The 19,534-nt window shown below is 33.1% G+C and overlaps 1 protein-coding gene across 6 annotated transcripts in view; it reads left to right on the top strand.

Moving 5' to 3' along the window:
* Nucleotides 1–13,271, top strand: part of LOC117179458 (protein tramtrack, alpha isoform-like) — a 32,593-nt gene extending 19,322 nt beyond the window's left edge. For 5 of the 6 annotated variants that reach the window (XM_033371284.1, XM_033371288.1, XM_033371287.1 and 2 more), the window contains exon 5: nt 8,300–13,271. In XM_033371284.1, coding sequence (XP_033227175.1) covers nt 8,300–8,919 — 620 coding nt within the window. In that variant the 3' untranslated portion in view covers nt 8,920–13,271. Of the gene's footprint in view, nt 1–1,202; nt 7,933–8,299 lie in introns of those variants that run through there. The other variant, XM_033371290.1, reaches the window with a different exon arrangement.
* The last annotated feature ends 6,263 nt before the right edge of the window (nt 13,272–19,534 follow it).

Here is a 19,534-nt window from a genome sequence, read left to right as displayed (position 1 = left end):
TTAACAACTGTTTCGATATGATAAATATCAATTTTGTTGTATACCAGTAAATTATCGATCAAGGAAAAATGCTTTACCTCAGGCGTCCTCCATCTCGATACCTCGCCCTGCTCAGTCAAATTTTACCTAGAGAACTGAATTTTTATTCAACTTTTGTTCAGGGCAGAAAGTGTTGGAAAATTGTGTGTGCGTGTGTTTGCTGAATTTGAATAGGGGGAAAAATACCAAATTTATTCGAGAGAAATTAAATTTTTTGTACAAAACTCAAACGTAGTTAGAAAAGATGCTCAATTTTTCTGTTGTCTTTTTGTTTTAATTTTCTCGAGATAGAAATAATTGAAATTTATTGTTACTAGAAGCTTTGAGGGTAGACTTGATTTGGAATGAATTGCGGATGTTTGAGGGAATTCGAAACCTCGCCAACAGGCTGTTTCTTTCGATTTTGTAGTCTGTAAATGAAGTTTGGGGAAACGAATCTTGTTGGCAGAAGGGACGAAATCCGGGGGTGAAAGAAAAAAATATGAGAAAAGGACTAAAGAATAAACGAGGGTTCAGTCGAGGGTCGAAGGAGCAGAAAGAATGCCTGCGGGGGCGTGTGAACAAGAAGAGGTTAAAACAGATACGAATATTTGGAGAAACCTATTTGAATAAGCAGTTACGGACGTCGTGAAAAAGTAACCTGGTTCAGAGATAGAATCGCGCAAATGAACGATCCTGTATGATTGTTTGATTTTCATGTTAGAGTTTTTATATATTCGGATAAACGCAGGTCTTATCGGGAAAAAAAGTGAAAGCAAATTAGAATTTCATAAAAAAAGGAAAAAAAGAAAGTGAAGGCAAATGGATGAACAGAAATTTTGAAGAAGAAAATTAAATGAGAGGATGTGTGAGCGACTGAGAGAGAGAAAGAGAGAGATGGAGGAGAAGGGTTGTTGGAATCGAGGCGGGGACGAATTCGTGCACTTGTAGACAGACACACACACGCACACATACGGTCTGAATATAAATGTGTAATAACGATATATAATCGCGATGACTCTTTATGCTGGCTCTACCCTTCCTTTTGCTTCCCCCTACAAAGCGAATCAAGTACTATCTTTTCTTTTTTTAAATCTTTATTCATACTATTATTATTCTCGTATAATTTCCTCTTTTCGAGCAGGATGATCAGGCTAAAGAGAATCGAGTATTTTCCTTTTCAGACGGCGAGGAGACGTCGAGCAGTGACCACATAAACATTAATTTCGAGAGATGCTTCCGGAAAGAGTACAGCGCCACGAGTCTCCAGGGCAAGGCGGCGTCCGAGGATCCCCAGCACTCGGACTCGGAATCTGAGCAAAAAGACCTGAGTAGTGCCATATTCAATCTGGTCAGCACCGAGTCGGAGATCAGCCAGAGCGACTTTGAGGGCTCATTTAAGGCGGAGAATGAGAGAACTGAGGGATCGGTGCGCGACTTTTGCGTGAAAGAAGGCGACGTCTACCGATGCACCGTGTGCCATCGTACCTACACACACATTAGCAACTTTTGCCGGCATTACGTCACCTCCCACAAACCCAACGTCAAGTACTATCCCTGTCCCGTTTGCTTCAAGGAGTTTACCCGAAAGGACAATATGGTCGCCCACGTTAAGATCATTCACAGCCTAAAGCCGCACATGAGTCTCAGCAGCAGCAGTAGCTCCACCATGCGGTAGAACGCTGCCAAAAATGAAAACCCGGCTCGACCACACTCTTCGGCTCTCTCTTCTGTTCGCTCTAGAAACTCTGATGGCTCTTCTTCCGACATATCTTTTCTCCAACTTTTTACTGCCTGGGCTCTACAGTTTTAACTATTTTGTCATCCTGAAACACTTCCGTGTTTGCGCCCTGTTTTTTTTTTAGAAATTCCAAATTCTTAGATAAATGTTAAAAATTTTGACTGTTGACTTTTGAAAATGTTAAAGGCCCTTACGGGGGCCGCTTGTTGAAAATAATGTTTGGAGATTTGAAACGCGGAGGTGTTTTAATTTGGCAATAATCATTTTTGAGTAACCAAGGGGGAGGGAATAAATCAAGTTTTAGAGAACGAGTAGAAAGTGGTTGGAGATTGTAAAAGCTCAAAACGGAAACGGAATTTCGTGTAAATGTCTATTAAAAAGAGGCGATTGTTGTGCATTGTACGAGAGAAAATATGTAGGTACATAGATAGTTAGGTAGAGGTTGTAGATAGATAGGTGGATGGGGCGGGTAGGTTGTAAGGATGTTGTGAGGAGAATCAGAAATCAAGCAAACCTTGTAAGTAGCTAGGTAGATAAATCGATGAATCAGTTTTTTTTATATATATGGCGAGGCAGGTGCGTATCACGTTATATGTTTCACGTACGTACCTGGCGATCGACCTACAAAACGTGGACAAAACCACCCGTGAATATGAATATTATATTAAAAAATGAGCCAGTCCGACTCCCCCCCCCCCCCACCTGCGTGACCGCGGTGGAGTCCTTTTTCTAGCTGCTGCGATATTTCTAATTCAATTAGCGTGCTAGCAAAAAAATTTTATTCGGATGTAATCTTTGCAAAAGATTGTTCGTTGTTCATGTTTATATATTGTTAAAAATGAAGCATTCGAAATGTTTTGAAGTGTTTTCCCAAAGTACAAAATTCAAGTTATTTTCTTGCTGAGCATCAATTTGATGCGAAGGAGGAAAAGTCTGATCAAATCGCGTTTATTTTTAAATTTGATTTCTAGACAAAAAATTGCTCAGAAATCCACCTGTGAATTATATGAAATATATGGAAGAGACGATAATTGAATACCATTTGAACTTTAGAAATGATGAATTGACAATATCGCAGCAGGTTTTCCTGCCAGGCTCAAAATTGGCTCGTTCGTCTTTTTTTTTTGTTTAAAGACGACGAGAATTTCGAGTGAGGAAGCAAGAGTTTAGTCGAAAAGAGTCGACCTCCGTATGTTACACGCAATGGGCATTACGTTACAAAAGAACGAGCTTTACCGCGTACGCGGATCTATACAATACAGTGTATATTGCATACAGGCATACAAAGAATTTATATACATATTATATATATTACGATACCCAATCTGACCGTCGAACGTTAAAGTTGAACGGGTCCTAGTTGGTTGTAAAAAAAAAAAAAAAATAAAAACAAGGGATAAAGTTTTAGAGAGAAAGAAATCCAAAAGCAAATATATTTACTATCGAGACTATTCATATTGCCGAGAATCAAATGTTACGTAGTACTCGTACCAGGTACGTTCATACAAGTATAAACAAGAGTCGCTGATGAGTAAAGATTACATTTAAATAAGGGAACCACGTAGACTGAGTAAATGCAATATATAATATATGACAACCGTTCGCCATTTTGTTGAGCCGTTGAGCCGTTGTCAAAGGTGTCGAGCCTGAAATAATAAATCGCGTATAGCGTTAAGAGGCTGCGGTAGGTCCGCGTTCAAAGCAAACGAAACAAAATAGAATACACGGTACGGGATATGCAATTTTTGAAAGACTGCCGAGGGACGATTTAAACGACACCAAATACAAGATAGTACTGACATTGGATAGACTGAAGGCACCTTAGAAGTAACTTAACGCCTGAGCCGAGTTAGTTGAGCCCCATTATTTAAAAGAAAAGCTTTACTTCCAAGATTGTTGATCGCTTCGAAAACTGCCTCCCATTTTTTCAGAATTCATATGATTATTAATATTAGGAATGTCAATGGTACGATAATGAGTAAGAGGCTAGTGCGATACATCCGTCGATGAAACCAACAAACAAAACAAACAAAAACACATACACAGGGTAATACGTGTCAATAATAATTTAAATTAAAGACTTTTGAAACTTGATGTGAAAATCTATTCTGGCTTCTATTGATGCCAAATATCGTTAGTGGAGATAGAAATAGTCTTTCTACTTATATAGAGCTGTTTTCTAATCCTGTACATATGTAGACGAGAAAACGAATGATTACATAGGGGCTATATTTGTAAAAATAAAATTATTGTCTAGAATCTAGAACGAGGCGATCGACGATTGAGGTTGAATAAGTGATTAAAGCGGAAAAACAATAATGAGAAATGGCAATGACTAAAGCTTCGGCCACGGCGGTGTAGACTTAGTTACAAGACAGCATCATAGCTACTACACCTTACACTCTTTTATCTTCCCTTCTCTGAGACTCGCGGGTTCAGGACAAGGGATGCGAAGCGGATTTATATACAAATTTTTCACTAGTTGGGCATAGATAGTAGACGAGGAGGCTATATTATTAATTAATTAATGAATCAATTAATTACTATTATTATTAATATAATTATTGAGCTATTGTTACTTTGAAGCATCGCGTTCTTGTGCATATATTATATAAATATATATTATAAGGGAACTAAGGAGGAGGCTCGAGAGCCACTCTGAACCGACCAGTGTTGTTCGTTCGTTGTTTAAGAAAAATCTAGTGTCGCGACGCTGTTAAGCTAAGATTACCAGTTGGTAGTTCGTGGGATGGAAGTCGACTCGATTAGAAATGCGACCTTGATTTAATGGAAAAAAAAGGACATTTGTCAAAGGCGTGGTTTTTTTTTAGGTTTAAACAGTACAGAAAAGAGGCTAAACTTTATTCAAAATAGTCACTAAAAATTAAAATATCTCAGAATTTGTAGTTTGGGCTATAAATCTTAAACAGTATTTTCAACATTTTCTTTTAGTAACAGAAATTGAGCTCAACTTTGGTAACTTTAATTTGTGTATGTTTTGGAGAAAGTTGGAGAATTACCAAACATATTGAAAGCAGCTCACGCCTTTGAAAAAGGACTGACAAATCGGGAAAGTTTTTTTTTTATCATGAAGGACAAAGAACCGTTAAAAATCACGACATATTGATGAATCAAAAATTAAGTCGCGATGGTAATTCCACGGGTTTCTTGTAGTGTTAAAACAAAAAGGTTGAAAAAAAATGGCAACTACACTATACAAAAAGCAAAGTGGCAGCGTTTACTGATAATAATAATAAAAAAAATATATAAGTAAAGCAAACACATTTGATAATCACTGAGAGGCTAAGACTAACTCTTTTTTTTCTTAGAGGGAACTCTCGCGAATAATCGAGAGCATACGTGTAAAGTTGAGAGTTTTTATAGCGGTCACGATTCATTCGTTGTGTGGTGTCATCCACGAAAAGTCGCACGGAGGATATACAACAAAAAAAGTACGTGCCTTCTTTTACTGCGACTTGCGTTCAGAAGCTAATGTCTATTGTAAATAGGTGTTCAACGGTTTCATTATTGTTCGTTAGCGTTATACTCTCGTAAGCAGGCCAAAAATTGTTCTTACACGATCTTAGCGTTACACATCGTCTGAATTCATTCGTAGAGTACCTACGTACGCACGTGTGATAAAAAAAGGTCCTTTTTGTTGTTGTTACCTGATTGGTCAAGAAACAAAATTTTCCAACTCTCAGAGTTTTGAAAAATCTTTCTAAATATTGAGTATATAATTATTAGTCTATGTTACAACAGAGAGTATATAAATTTATAGAGTATATATTTATGATTGTTGCAGTGTCGTATCAATGGTTCTCTTTGTTTTATCTTTTTTTCCCTTCACTTTCATAATTATCTTGTCCCTTTTAAAAAGGGAACACAGTCAATAAGTAATGAGATCACACGAACACTGCGGCGACTCTAGAAAAAGCAGCGAGGCTTAATATATATAAATATTAATTATATATTAAAATAAAGAAGCATATAAGCGCGACTAAAAATCGCGCGTGCGTACAGAAGTACATATATACATAAATATTATATGAATATTATATATTATTGCGATTATTACGATTTATTATCATTATTATTATTATATATGATATATATATATATATACACAAAAGTTATATCGAATATATTTTAGCGCTAGTTGGTAACAATGTACCACTTAAAAAAGTCGTTGCAGTTTCGGGACGATGCGTCAGAAAACGAAAGAAGTTGAGTTTTAATTTTTATATATTATGACGAGCGCGTTAAAAAAATTAACGGATTGTTCAGTGGGATCCAATAATGAAGTAGTTATCCCCAGTTCGGTGCCTTTTTAATGAAAAAAAATTGTTATGAAAATGCGATCCAGCGCACGATCGCAACCCTAGTGCCAAATAAGCGATACCTTGAACGTGATCAAGTTTGAAAAAAAAGAAAGAGATTTTATAGGCAACTTTTTAGAGACCAAGTCGAGTCTTTTCTGACGCTAGGTAGACTTAGTATATTTTATATGCACTGATTGTTTGATTATTACTATCGATAATAAAAGAACGGTGTTCAATAGATTGTAATTGAAAGATTATTGCGAGTCGCTCTTTCATCATGTAGAATTCCCCTTTTTTTTTGTTTTTTTGTTTTTTGTTTTTTCTTTAATTTCATTTATCAAGTTTGTGCGAAATTTTGGTGACTAACGCGGGGCCAATACTTGTCCGCAGCATCGCAAGACTAACACGCTTTATACATGAGGGGACTGTGAAATAAGCGAGGGAAAGGTAATTACTAAAACTAACAATAGCCCTGCCTTGTTTTCGTTTTGTTCGTAGTTTTGATCCATCACAGAAAAGGACTTATATCCTCAGCCAAGAAGCACCGTTACTCTTAGCCAAAAATTATTTTTATTTAGTTGTCATTTTAGAAATGCGCGCGCGCACCTCTCGTGGATCCAAGCAATGTAAACATTGGAATAGTGAAAACTTGTAATTTTCGTAGAAACATGCGAGGATCGACGAGATTTAAGCATTAGATGTTAAGCTCTTCAAATTCGAGTTTATACAATCGAGGCAACTTTTGTTGTTGCTGTAAATTGAAAACAAAACATTTGGAATAGAAAGTTTATATTTGAAACTACCACTGAAACTCATTTGAGAACCTCGAGTTTGGAGACACTTAGATGTATTTTGTATTTTATATCGACTTCTTTTTGTTTTGCATGTTGCATATAATTGTTGATTTATATTATTTTAATTTAGAGACGAGAAAGAATTATGAGAAAAGAAAAATCTGAAAATATATATATTTAGTACGTCGTAAGATTTGATGTGGTTTGTCTGTTGCATTTAATTTAATGATTCTTTGTGTTATACATATAGCCAATTTGCACGAATATTGTTTTTAGTCGCAACTTGCGATTTTTATCATATTGTTGGAGCTTTTACACTTGGGAAGATAAAGGATTACTTTTGGATTTCCATTATAAACAAAAACTAGAATTTACCAATTTTTAAATAGTTTTTCCGTTTTATATTTTCATATCGATCTGGTATGTATTTTCTTGGGTGTAATAAGTTCCACTAAAAATTAGTACAAAAACTGATAATCGCATAGAATTGACGTTATGGCCAGTACAAACTTCTTTAAAAAGTCTGGATTTTTCTGTACATTTTCACTTGTTTTACAGCTTTACATTTGCTGCATACTCGGCGAAATGTGAATTCAAATTGCGATTAAGCTTCTGTCCAGCAAGTTTTGCCTCGCTTTCGTATTTATCCAAAGAAAAAAAATGTTGGTTAAAGTTTTAAAAAATTATCTTCTTAGTTAATGAGTTTGTCTTTAAAAATTATAAATATGCTCTTGAGCGATAACTAATTGGATAGCAAATTAAATTTGAAACTAACAAATCAGTATAAGCAAAGAGAAAGTTGAGTTTGATAAAAATCGCAATTGAATTCATGTAGATCGTAACGAGAGGAGTGAGTAACGCGACAAGTTTTATTTTTAGACTCTATTTCGGTTACATCTTTTTATGTTGATAGGCTATTGTGCTATGATTTTATTATTAGGCAATGAGAGAGATGCGTATATATGCTATATTATATATATCCATCTCGTATACATACACTCATACAATGACACACGCACACGTTGTCGCGCAATTATTAAAGAATGGTTTCATTTTATATAGCTTTGTTTACATATTATTATTTTCTCCACTTTCCCTTTTCCGTTTATCCCGTATTGTTAGAAAAGACCTCAGTAAAGTTCCGCATATTCATCACTACAAATTATTTTAGTATTAAATTCTTATTTTCTATTGAAAGTTGAAATTATTTGAGTAAAACCCTTTAGAACCCTGTGGAACCGAGACCTGAGGTGCGCCTTTTTTTCTAGACTAGTAATAATTTCAGTTCTTACAAGTTGTTATTTTTCATAGCATGTTCAATATCATCAATCGTTGTATATATTTGTCTCGCACATAAAGTGTTGTTTCCGCATCTAAAAAGAAATTCGAAGGACTGAATAATAAATCTTGCCCTCTTTCCGTAGAATTGACATCGTCGCAGAGCAGCAATCTGGGCACTTCACCTTCAAGCCAATCATCGCCAGAGTCGGTCAAGAGTCCAATCACACCCTCGACGCCGACCGCCAATAACAATGCACCGTCCACGTCTTCCTCGACAAGTACCACCAACACCTCGTCGACGAGAATGTCCTCATCGCCTGCCTCTGGCAGAGCGAACACCCCCAACAGTCCAGCGCAAAATGCCCAAAGCCCGGGCGCCATGTCGGCGCCACAGGGTCGTCAGGTACCCAAACGACGTATGAGACGTCGTGCCACCTCCCAGTCCCAGGATCCAGCCGAACAACTCACCGAGATGTCGGTTCGAGGTCTAAACCTCTTTCGATACGCGTCCATTTCCGAGGGCGTTTATCAGTGCACCGAATGTGCCAAACTTGATATTCAGAAGACCTTCAAGAACAAGTACAGCTTCCAGCGGCACGCGTTCTTGTATCACGAGGGTCATCAGAGGAAAGTCTTCCCCTGCCCGATTTGCGGCAAGGAATTCTCCAGACCTGACAAGATGAAGAATCATATGAAGACAGTGCACGATTGTTTTATGCCCAAGGATTGCGTCATGCCCTTTGGATTGTTTCTCCCTCCTTAGCAGGTGGCGCCACATGGGAATTCGCGATCGGTCATGCCCGTAGGCCCAAGCAAATTCCAAGATTTCGCGGTGGAATGACTGGACAGAGAATTGCGGTATCTATTTTTTTTAAATTCAATTGTTAGACTTGTATGTTCGCTCTTGACTTAAGTGATATTCGGAAAATGGTGGTCGACCATTTTGCATTCTGGTGGCAAAAATCAGAACTAAAAAAAAATACTGTCAGGTAAGATTCAATTCATTATAAGCTTAACTGATTTTTCGTGATTTATATAGCGGAAAATTTGATCCAGATTATAAAAAGAATATGAGTTATAGATTATTATTATTGAAATACGAATTCTAACCTTACTTTTAGGTTAGATATGTTGAGAAAAATGTACTTTCAATTTGAGCTTATGTGTTGAAATTTACAGTTTTACATAATTTACATAATTTACATAATTTTGTTGTTAGGAAAATATTTTTATCAAAAAATGTGTTCACAGAAAAAAAAACTTGAGTTTTTTTTGATCTGAAACAATCGTAAAAACACTTTTATGCATACATTAAAATGCATCTTTAGATTTCTAGCAATTCTGTCTACTTCTAATTTTTGGCACCAGTTGGCGCATCGTGCTTTAACAATTCCCAATAGTTTGGAGAATGGTATATATTTTATAAATTTATACATTGAAAAAATCCCTTTTCAGGCTCTTGAGATTTTGAACTCTATTTTTAAATCCAGTAAAATTATTAAATGTTGAATTCTAAATTATAATAGAATTCAACATTTATATCACCATGTTGTTATTTAAAAATTAAAATCGCTGAAGTCAAGATCGGTAATATGAAATTCTCATAGGTATTTTTTTCTAATCAATAACACGCAATTCACTGACTCGTTCATCTAGTCACCACTGCTTTCATATTATAAAAAAAAATACAAAAAAAAAGAATAGGAAAATTAATCTTAACATTCTCTTGATAACAAAAAATCGGGTTTCATACAACTGCAGTGGACGCGTTAATATTTGTGAACTATCGCAAGTTCTTAAAAAAAAATGTAACTGTGATCGGGTGATTGTTTATTCACTCTTTGCCTTAAAAAGCTCTCAACTATGTCCTGAAAAAAAAAGAATGACGGACATATTCTGTTTTCGATAATAAATTAGGTGCACAAAGTTTTACACTGATAACGACTAAAGAGTGACTTTTCAAATCGAAGAGCGAAATATGTGCTTCCAGTATTAATACAAACCGACCTTTCTTCCGTTGAATATTCTTCTCCCTTTTTTTTCATTTTTGACAATATAATTTAGAGAATCAGTTGTTGTTAATAATTTCGAGCCCGGGGAAGAGAAATCATATTTTGTCGAGGGCAGCATTAGTGTCGAGGAACTGGGTTTTTATTAACATTGCACACGTATTTGCAAAAAAAAAATCCAGAGAGATGTACAAAGATATTTAACACTTGTGAAAGATTTAGTGTGAGTAAGAGGGAATTATGGAAGGAATTTTTGCAATAAGAAGATAGTCGCGTTTCTCGAAAGCCACTTTTTTCATGACTCTTGATTAGTAATTTTGAGAGTTTATATATCGCAGAATTTATAACGATACTTGAAAGGAAAAACAGAGGCGCAGGTACTGGCGCAGTTAAGAAATAAAATAAAATATGTATGCACAGATATACAAGGTTTACTGCCTAGCAGCGTCAGTATAATATGTGTATAGGTCTCCAAAATGTGTATTATAGAAATATTCATTACTAATTATTATATTATTATTATATTATTTACTATTTACCGTCTTACGAGCATCATTACTGGAACATTATTATTATTTTTATTCCTGTTACTACAATTACTATTATATTATGATGATGATGATAATATTATTATTACTAATCGTTTTCTAAGCACGCTGCATATTTTTTGAACTCCTAGCTATGTACCAGCAACGATGCGCATTATTACTTAATATTAATGCACAAACGCACACACGCACGCACACGTTAGAGCGAAAAGAGTTTTTGCTAACGAGAGAGAGAGAGAGAAAAAAAGAAGAGATAGAGTTTATATTCTATTAGAGGCCAGTTGCTGGTTTTTTTTTCTTTTTTTCGTAAGATATACGGTTAATATTTTTTTCATTCGTTTAGACAAATTTTAAAGTCTGTTACATGACACGTTATATTGTTGAGACCTTTTTTCGGTGTTGGGAAGCACATTAGGAAAAGTTATACTTTAATAGCCGATGGATATCTAGAAATTAAGGGTATTATGTGTGATTGTGTTGACAGCAGATCGCGCGAGTCGATCATTGTCCGGATACGAAACTCGGATTTAAGTAGAGTTTTTATTTGATTCAGAGCAATGCTACAATGCGCTACATATTTACGTTTTTTCGTGATTTAAAAATGATCTGATAAAACTTTGAAAAATTATTGGACAATTTTCTCTTCCGATTATTACGATCTGAAGCTTTTTACTTTCTTCTCGATGATCTTTCTGCGTGCGAGACTATTTTCTTGACGAGTAGTATCTTCTTTTTTTGCATCCGTTGCGTGCTTTCGTACGCAAATTAAAAACCGAAAGCAGTATTGGTCTTCCGCATCGGCTTTACTTAAAGCGAGGGATTGTGTGAACCTGTGTGCCTTGAGTGAATTTATAATTGAGGTATTTAAGAGAACACAGATTTATATTTGTTTGGACGGAAACGTGTGTAAGTGGACAAAAGTGGGCATGTGTGTTCTCCAAAGTGGCTCGATTAAACGGCCGATCCACGACTCGACCGCACAACGCATGGAGCTAATTCACGACTTGGCCTCTCAACACATGGAGCCGATCCACGACTCTGCCTCATAGCGCATGAAGCCGTTGTGAGGACGAGTCGTAGATTGGACGGATTAAAGAAGGGTCTGTCGTTCTTTATTTCCTCGTTGGTGATGCACTCAACAATTTTTTAGACGATATCAGATTCCAATTCATTTAAATTTGTAATCTTAATTTTTGGCAAGTTTAGAAAAAATGACATGTCTGGAAGTTTTGGTGAAAATGAAATACAAAAAAAAAGGGGGAGATTGCTTCAGCTGCGAGAGACTTGTTAAATTTCCATTATGATACTACAAACCGGAAACAAATGTTTTTTTTTCTTCTGTTTTCTCAACGGCGTTTTACACTACGATTTTGATTATTATTATTATTATTATTATTATTATTATTATTATTATTAGAATTAAAATTTCTATTAAAGTAGATGTATAACTATTGTCGTCGTCGAATAACGTTTATTATATTTCTAATTTTAACTGTAACATCGGGTACTAGTTAGAAGCGCGAGCAGTAGTTTATTATCTTTATAAATATATATAAATATATATATTCATGATGCAAATATTTTATTTAAAAAGTTAACAGCGTAGAGTAGATTTAATAAGGTGGGCGTGTTCTTTTCCTTTGCCCGGCGAATAAATTTTATCTTGGTTTGGGAAATTTAGAACTTGGATTTTATATTGTTTGGAATACTCGTTGAAAAAGTAATTAGTATTATATATATATGTTGCACGCGATATGATGGGGGGGGAGGGGGGATGGGTGGGCAGTTTTCTGTGAGAAAATGGAAAATAAAAGAAATTATAATGATAGAGTAGTAACCTTGAAAGATGAGGGAGAGAGAGAGAGAGAGAGAGAGAGGGAGAAGGAAAAGAAGGCGCTAAAGTGATTATTGTACGACAAAGACAGATTATTATTGATTAGCGTTTGAAATTGCGAAAGAAGAAGAGATACAGAATTAATCAGTGAACGCATTTTGTCGTCTCGATAGTGGGAAAGAAAGGTTGCTCGTAGAAAGAGAAGGGAAATGATGATGATTATGAGGAGGAGGAGGAGGACAATTGGAAAAAGTAATGAGTAAAAAGTTATAAACGATTAAAGAGTTGCAAGAGAAAATATATTATATTATTATAAATATATTATAAATGTATATTATATATATATTATGTTATACTGTACGTCCGCCCTGCTGGTGTGGATGCGCCTTTAAAAAGAATGTTTAACAATATTATTGACACGGAAAAGTAAAATAAAGTAAAATAAAGTTGCACGTGGCGGCACAAAACAATACACACACACACACATATAATGTCGTCGTCGGTCGGCCAATTGTGTACCTATGTCCTATACCTTGGTGCCTGGTGGGCGATACGGTTTACAAGAAAATTATTATTATTATAACTATAATTATTTTTATTTGTTTTTATCTAATTGTAGTTTCTTTGTAACTCTTTGTGATATACATTGCAATAGTCTACCAGGGCGTTTTCTTGTATCGACGACCACATCCTTCATTAAAAAAATATATATTATATCTATAAATTGAATTGTATTTCAGGTAGAAACATCCAGATTCCTTTTCCTTCTATTTATTATAAGCGCAGCACTTATTTATTGTGAGAATATATATGCATTACACATAAATTTTAAGGAAAAAAAAATTATGTTGGTTTAGATGAATTAATAAATATCCAGCAGTGGATATTGTAATATAATTATAATTTAAAACATTTAAATGAGATTAAAGTCCAAATTAAAAATCCTATTTAACATTCATTAATCAAATTGATTCTAATGCCTGTTAAAAAAAAAAGAATCCTACCACCAAATTTGGACCAAACCGAACAAACAAAAAAACCTATTGTAATCTAAAACAAAATGTAAAAAAAAAAAATAATTTTCGATTAAAAATAAAAAAGAGGAAAGAAAAATGAGAGGATAGCCAACCACATCGAAACGTTGGTAATGCAATTTTATTTTTATTTTGAATGCTATTATATTGTAATTTGATGTTAATAAAAATAAAGAAAAAAAAGAAGGAAGGGAATGTGGTTGGCTGCCTTCTCATTTTTCTTTCCTCTTTTTTATGTTTGGCCGAAAATTATTTTTTTTTACATTTGTTTTCAGATTACAATAGGAGTTTGTTTCTCGATTTTGTTTGTTCGTCGTGGTCCAAATTTGATCGTTGGATTCTTGTTTTTTTTTAAGAGGAATTTAGATCAATATAATTATAATAATTATACAAAATTTAAGTAATTAAATTATATAATTATCTATTCATTGCTAATATTGCCTGTTTTAAAAATGAATAATGAGACCGTCTATAAACTACATTATCAATTTTTTAAGGGATTGGGGATAAAAACTAGATTTGTTATGGTAAAAATTAAACTACTTAGTAGAATGTTGTTCTTTTCTAGTTAAAAATTCGTATTTTACTACTTCTGATAAAGTTTTTATTTTTTGGTTAAATTGAACTGTTTTTGACATCAATTGAAATACTTTTTATTGAAAAATCAACCAATTGGTTTTGAGTTCAAAATTCAATTATTTGGAAGAAAAGTCGCTTATTTTGTAGAAAATTCATTCGTTTTGTTGAATATTCCTATTTTTCCGTAGAGAATTATTCTTTCTTGTTGACAATTAATCATTTTAGTCAAAAAAGAAACTTTGGTTTGAAATTCGGTCTTTTGGGTTAAAAATTAATGTTGGTTGGGGATTTTACTATTTTGTAGAAAATTCGTTGATTTTGTTGAATATTGCTATTTTTGCGTAAAAGAATAATCTTTTTTGTTGGCAGTTCATCATTTTGCCTCAATATGAAACTGTTTGGTTTAAAATTTGCCATTTCTGGTTGAATAAAACTAGGGTTGACATTTTTGTTTGTTTGTTTTGTTTGTCTCTTTTTATTAAATTGAACTGATTTTGATTTCAATTAAAATATTTTCTTTAATGGGAAAATCAACTAATTTCTTTATACTTGCAATACTTTTTAAAAAGTTGAAAATTGAATTATTTGGTAGAAAACGTATGCTTTTTTGTTTGAAAAATTTCATCTTAATGGGTAGAAAATTAATCTCATTTGTTGAAAATTACACTATCTGGTGGAAAATTAATTAATTTTGTTGAATATTCCTTATTTTGCTTAAAAGAATAATCGTTTTTGTTGGCAGTTCATCAGTTTTCTTAAAAATGAAACTGGTTTAACATTCGTCTTTTCTGGTTGAAAATTTCTTTTTCTTGTTGATAAAACATCATTTTTAAAGCTAGGGATTCGACTATTTTGTTAAAAATTCGTATTTTTTGGTTAAATTGAATGACTTATGATTTCAGTTAAAATATTTTCTTTTGTGGGAAAATTAACTAATTTGGTTATATTTGCACTACTTTTTACAAAGTTGAAAATTCAGTTATTTGGTAGAAAACCTGTGTTTTTTGTTTGCAAATTTCATCTTTTTGGATAGAAAATTAATCTCGTTTGTTGAAAATTGCACTATTTGATGAAAAATTCATCAATTTTGTTGAATATTCCTATTTTTATGTATGCCTATTTTTATGTATGCTTTTTTGGTTGAAAATTTCTTTTTTTTGCCGAAAAAAAATTAATTTTTGAAGTTGAATATATTCTGTAAAAAAATCGTAATTTTTGGTTAAATATAGCTTTTTTTGATTTTATTAAAATATTTTCTTTGCTTAAAAAATCAACTGACTGATTTATATTTGCACTTTGTAAAAAGTTGACAATTTAATTATTTGCTAAAAAATTTTTTTTCAAATTCATCTTCATGTGTAGAAAATTTATCTCATTTCTTGAAAATTGCACTATTTGGTAGAAAATCCGTGAATTTTGCATAAAAGAATATATTTTGGTTGACAATTATTTTTGTTAAAAAATAAACTGTGTTGTTCAAAATTCGCCTATTTTGGTTGAGCTTAACTGGTTGAAAATCGATATTTTTTTTTGTTAAAAATTACTTTTTTAAACTGAAAATTAACGATTTCATTTTTGGTTAAAAATTTCAATTATTTGTTTCAAAATTCATCTTCTTGATTGAAACTTAACTTGTTTGGCTAAGAATTTAACTTTGGGGGTTGAACGTTAAACTGTCTTCTAAAAAATTCGTCTTTTTTGCTTTAAAATTTAAACATTTTTTTAAAGTCATCTTTTTTGTTCGTAAATTCAATTGTTTTTCAGAAATTTGTCGTTTTGTATTGAAATTTCATCTTCAATGTTTAAAAAATCATCTTTCTTTGTAGAAAATTATTATTTCTCCGTTAGAAATTAACTGCTTTTGAAAAATTCACTATTTGGTTAAAATTATATTATTTGGTCGAAAATTTAACTTTCCGTCCTTTTCGATTAAGAAATAATCTTTGATGGTAGAAAAGTCATCTTCCTTAATTAAAAAAGAACATTTTTCTTCAGATTTAAACTGTTTCCACTTAAAAATTCAACTGTCTGATACAAAGTTCGTCGATTTGGCTTGAAAATTTAACTATTTAGACTAAAGCTCCTTTTTTTTGAAAATTTGTCTTTGGGTAGCAAATTAATCTTTTCTTAAATTCATCGGTTTTTGGTCAAAAATTCAACTTTTGTTTTTAATTTTTTTTATTGAAAATTCATAATTGATAGTATAAAAATCATCTTTTTTGATAGAAAATTTATCTTTATAATTTATTAACTTACCTTCATAATCTCTATTATCCAAAGAAAATCATCTTTCTTGAAAATTAATTTTTTTGTCGAGAATTAAACTGTTTGGGTTGGAAATTCGAATGTCTTTTTAAAAAATCTTTCTTTTCGACTTCAAAATTCGGCCATTTGATTGAAAATTCAACTACTTTGTTAAAAATTTAACTATTTTGTTAAACTCGTGTTAGAAAAGTCACCTTTCTCGGTTGAAAATGAACTTCTTTTGTTAAAAATTGAACTTTTTTTGAAAAAATTGGCCTCATTTGTTTGAAAACTAAACTTATTGGTTAAAAGTTCAATTTATTGTTGAAAATTCTTCTATTTCGCTTCGAAAGTTAAACTATTAATCGCTTGTTAATTTAACTGTTTGGTTAAAAATTAATTTTTTGTTGAGGAGCATTCGTCTTTTGGGACAGAAATTTTTGCTCTTTTAGGAGAGTCTTATATAATTAAAAGTGAAAATATTTAATTCAACAATAATTTTATTTTAAAAAATGTCCCTTATTTTCGAGAAAAATCGCCCTATTTCCCCTATTTTGAGTGCACACCAAACTCTCGGTTTCAGTCAAGTGTCGGGGGTTACCTTCAAATGGCTTTGCACTAATTTTGGGGGAATTTGAATATATAAATAAATATATATATATATATATATAATGTCGCAACCGCTCTCGCCCTACTCCCCTGAGAAACTGCGTGACCTAGAAGTTCTAGGAAGGCTGAGAACGGGGTGACTGAAAGCCAGAGTTTGGTGTATTTTTCACTGTGATGTCTGATATTTTTAATTTAGTCACGTAGTTTATGGACACTCTCTAAGAGGACATCGTCGGTGAAATTTTAAAAACATGCAGAATTCTTTTAAATAATGTCTATTTGTTTAAAACCGATTTTCAGGTGACTCACGTTTAAACAGAAATGAAATATTTGTATACAATAATAGAAAATAGCAGTCGAAATGATTAATTATGTTTATTGAGAGAAACTCGATAAGATCTCGATCGTCGCCCCCAATGAATGAACTATTCCATTGAAATTAATTTTTCGAACGAAATTTATCAAATTTAATCTCCCTCTAAATTTCCGTGCGCTTTGTATAATTTTTCTAGATGATCAGCTGCAATTGCCGAGTGACATAACATTCGAGATCTGCCCATCGCCAACGAGTAGGGACGAGCAATTCTCGGATTCAAGTGGGCCATTTATCAAGAGTGAAGGAATGCACTTCCTGACAGAGGACGAGGATCCATGCGATCAGGGTGATCAGGGTGATCAAGGTGATCTGCAGAAATCTGAAGACGGGGAAGTCAGGAAACAGGTTGGTTGGTCCACTGTTCTCGCAGTTTCTACAGGGAGTACGCCACCTCCGAACATCCGGAAGAAGAAATTCCGCTCGTTTGCTTCCAAGTTGGGACGCTCAAAACAACGAAAACTGCATCCTCGAATATGAGCTTATAGAAAACCCCAAGAGGAGAAAGAGAGAGTGGAAAAAAATGAAAAAAAATGAAAGAGAATAATAATCAAATTTTAAATAATAGAAAGAAAGAAATCCGTGATTCCTGTCGCATAATATACAAAACAAAAGACATTGTAAAAAAGGTCCTGGCGTATTCCCTGGTTTGGCCTCATCCCATTGTCGCCATCGGCTTGAACCAGAGAATTGACTTCCTTCCGAGATTTTCCTTTGATTAAGCAATACGGTAGACTCTCACAAAGCGCCTTCTCTCACCAAGTACCTCTTCCTTCCATTACCTTTCAATATCGTCTTGCGCGTGCGCGAGGTGATATTCAAATAATCCGCTAATGCGCATCCGAGATAATTCCCGCCAAGCCTTAGGAGCGTGGCATAACCGAGCGGGCACTTAGTAAGGATGGGGTCCCGAGCGCCGGGCGCTTTTTGAGATTCTACTGTATCCAGATTATGGTTATATTTTATAAAGATATTTACATACAGTACAGAGTAGGGTGGAGGGAAAATTCTGAAATTAATCTAATCGTTCCACAGGGGGGTTTTCATTTCTGATCCGATTTGAGCATTAAAAAAAAATAAAAATTAACTAAATTTCAAAGAGATTTTTGACAACTGATTTTCGTTCAAAGGCGATTCCATTTTTTTAAAATACCTATATTTATGTGAAACAATATGATATCAGTGAAGAATATTAACAAATTAATGAGTAAAAGTTATACTTTCAGATTGTAAATACTTGGAGACTTTATTTTTCAATTTTTTGTTCAGCAGATACGTGAGAAAATTTTTGGTTGACATTTTATTAAATAACAATTAATAATAATCGATTAAAGAAATTTGATAAAAAAAATGCTAATTTTTGTCATTTTTCAGCCGGCGGACTTAGTTTTTTTTTCCACCAGAATGAATATCTAGTTAATTCGGAAAATTCTTTACTGATTACCAAGCAACAATAATTGTTCGTTTAATAAAAAATGTTTTAAACTAATTCACAACTTGACTTTTCATCAACAAAAAATTTGCTCTTTATTTAAATAAATTTTATAAACAAATACAGATTTTCGTTATTGCATTTAGATATTAAAAAAATGTATTCAAATAAATAACAAATGTCGCCTGATAAAGTCTTCTGAAAATAAGGTCTTTTTTGAGTCATTGGTAGTCAATATCGTAAGAAAAACGATATCCTTTTGCTGATAAGTACTCAAGTTGTCAATTTATTCATTAAATAAACCATTTTTTTAAATGAAGTATGATAAGCGCTTGACATAAAGTCTTCTAATAATTAAGGTCATTTATTGAGTCGATTTCGTAACAAACAACAAAATCCATTCGTTGACAAGTAGTCAAGTTATGAAATTGTTTATTAAATAAATTTATAATATTGCTTCATAAAGTATCATACGTGAAGAATTTTTCAATATATACATTGCCTTGCAAAAGTTTGGGCTCACCTATAAAAATTGTTTTCTTTTGTATTTATCGCTTTAATTATACCGGAGCTAAAAAAATGTCTCTTTAAAATGTTGATTGTTTTCGAAATTTTGTTTGAAATTCACCGTATCACAACAGTTTACGAGTATGAATCGTAAAAAATTTCTTTTCGAATTGCAAGAACTTCAATTTGTAACAAAAAAGTTGGAAAAA

This window comes from Belonocnema kinseyi, chromosome 9 (assembly GCF_010883055.1).
Source record: "Belonocnema kinseyi isolate 2016_QV_RU_SX_M_011 chromosome 9, B_treatae_v1, whole genome shotgun sequence".
Classification (NCBI taxonomy): Eukaryota; Metazoa; Arthropoda; class Insecta; order Hymenoptera; family Cynipidae; genus Belonocnema; species Belonocnema kinseyi.
The sequence above is the reverse complement of the archived record's forward strand: the minus strand, read 5'-3'. Positions and strand labels throughout refer to the sequence as shown.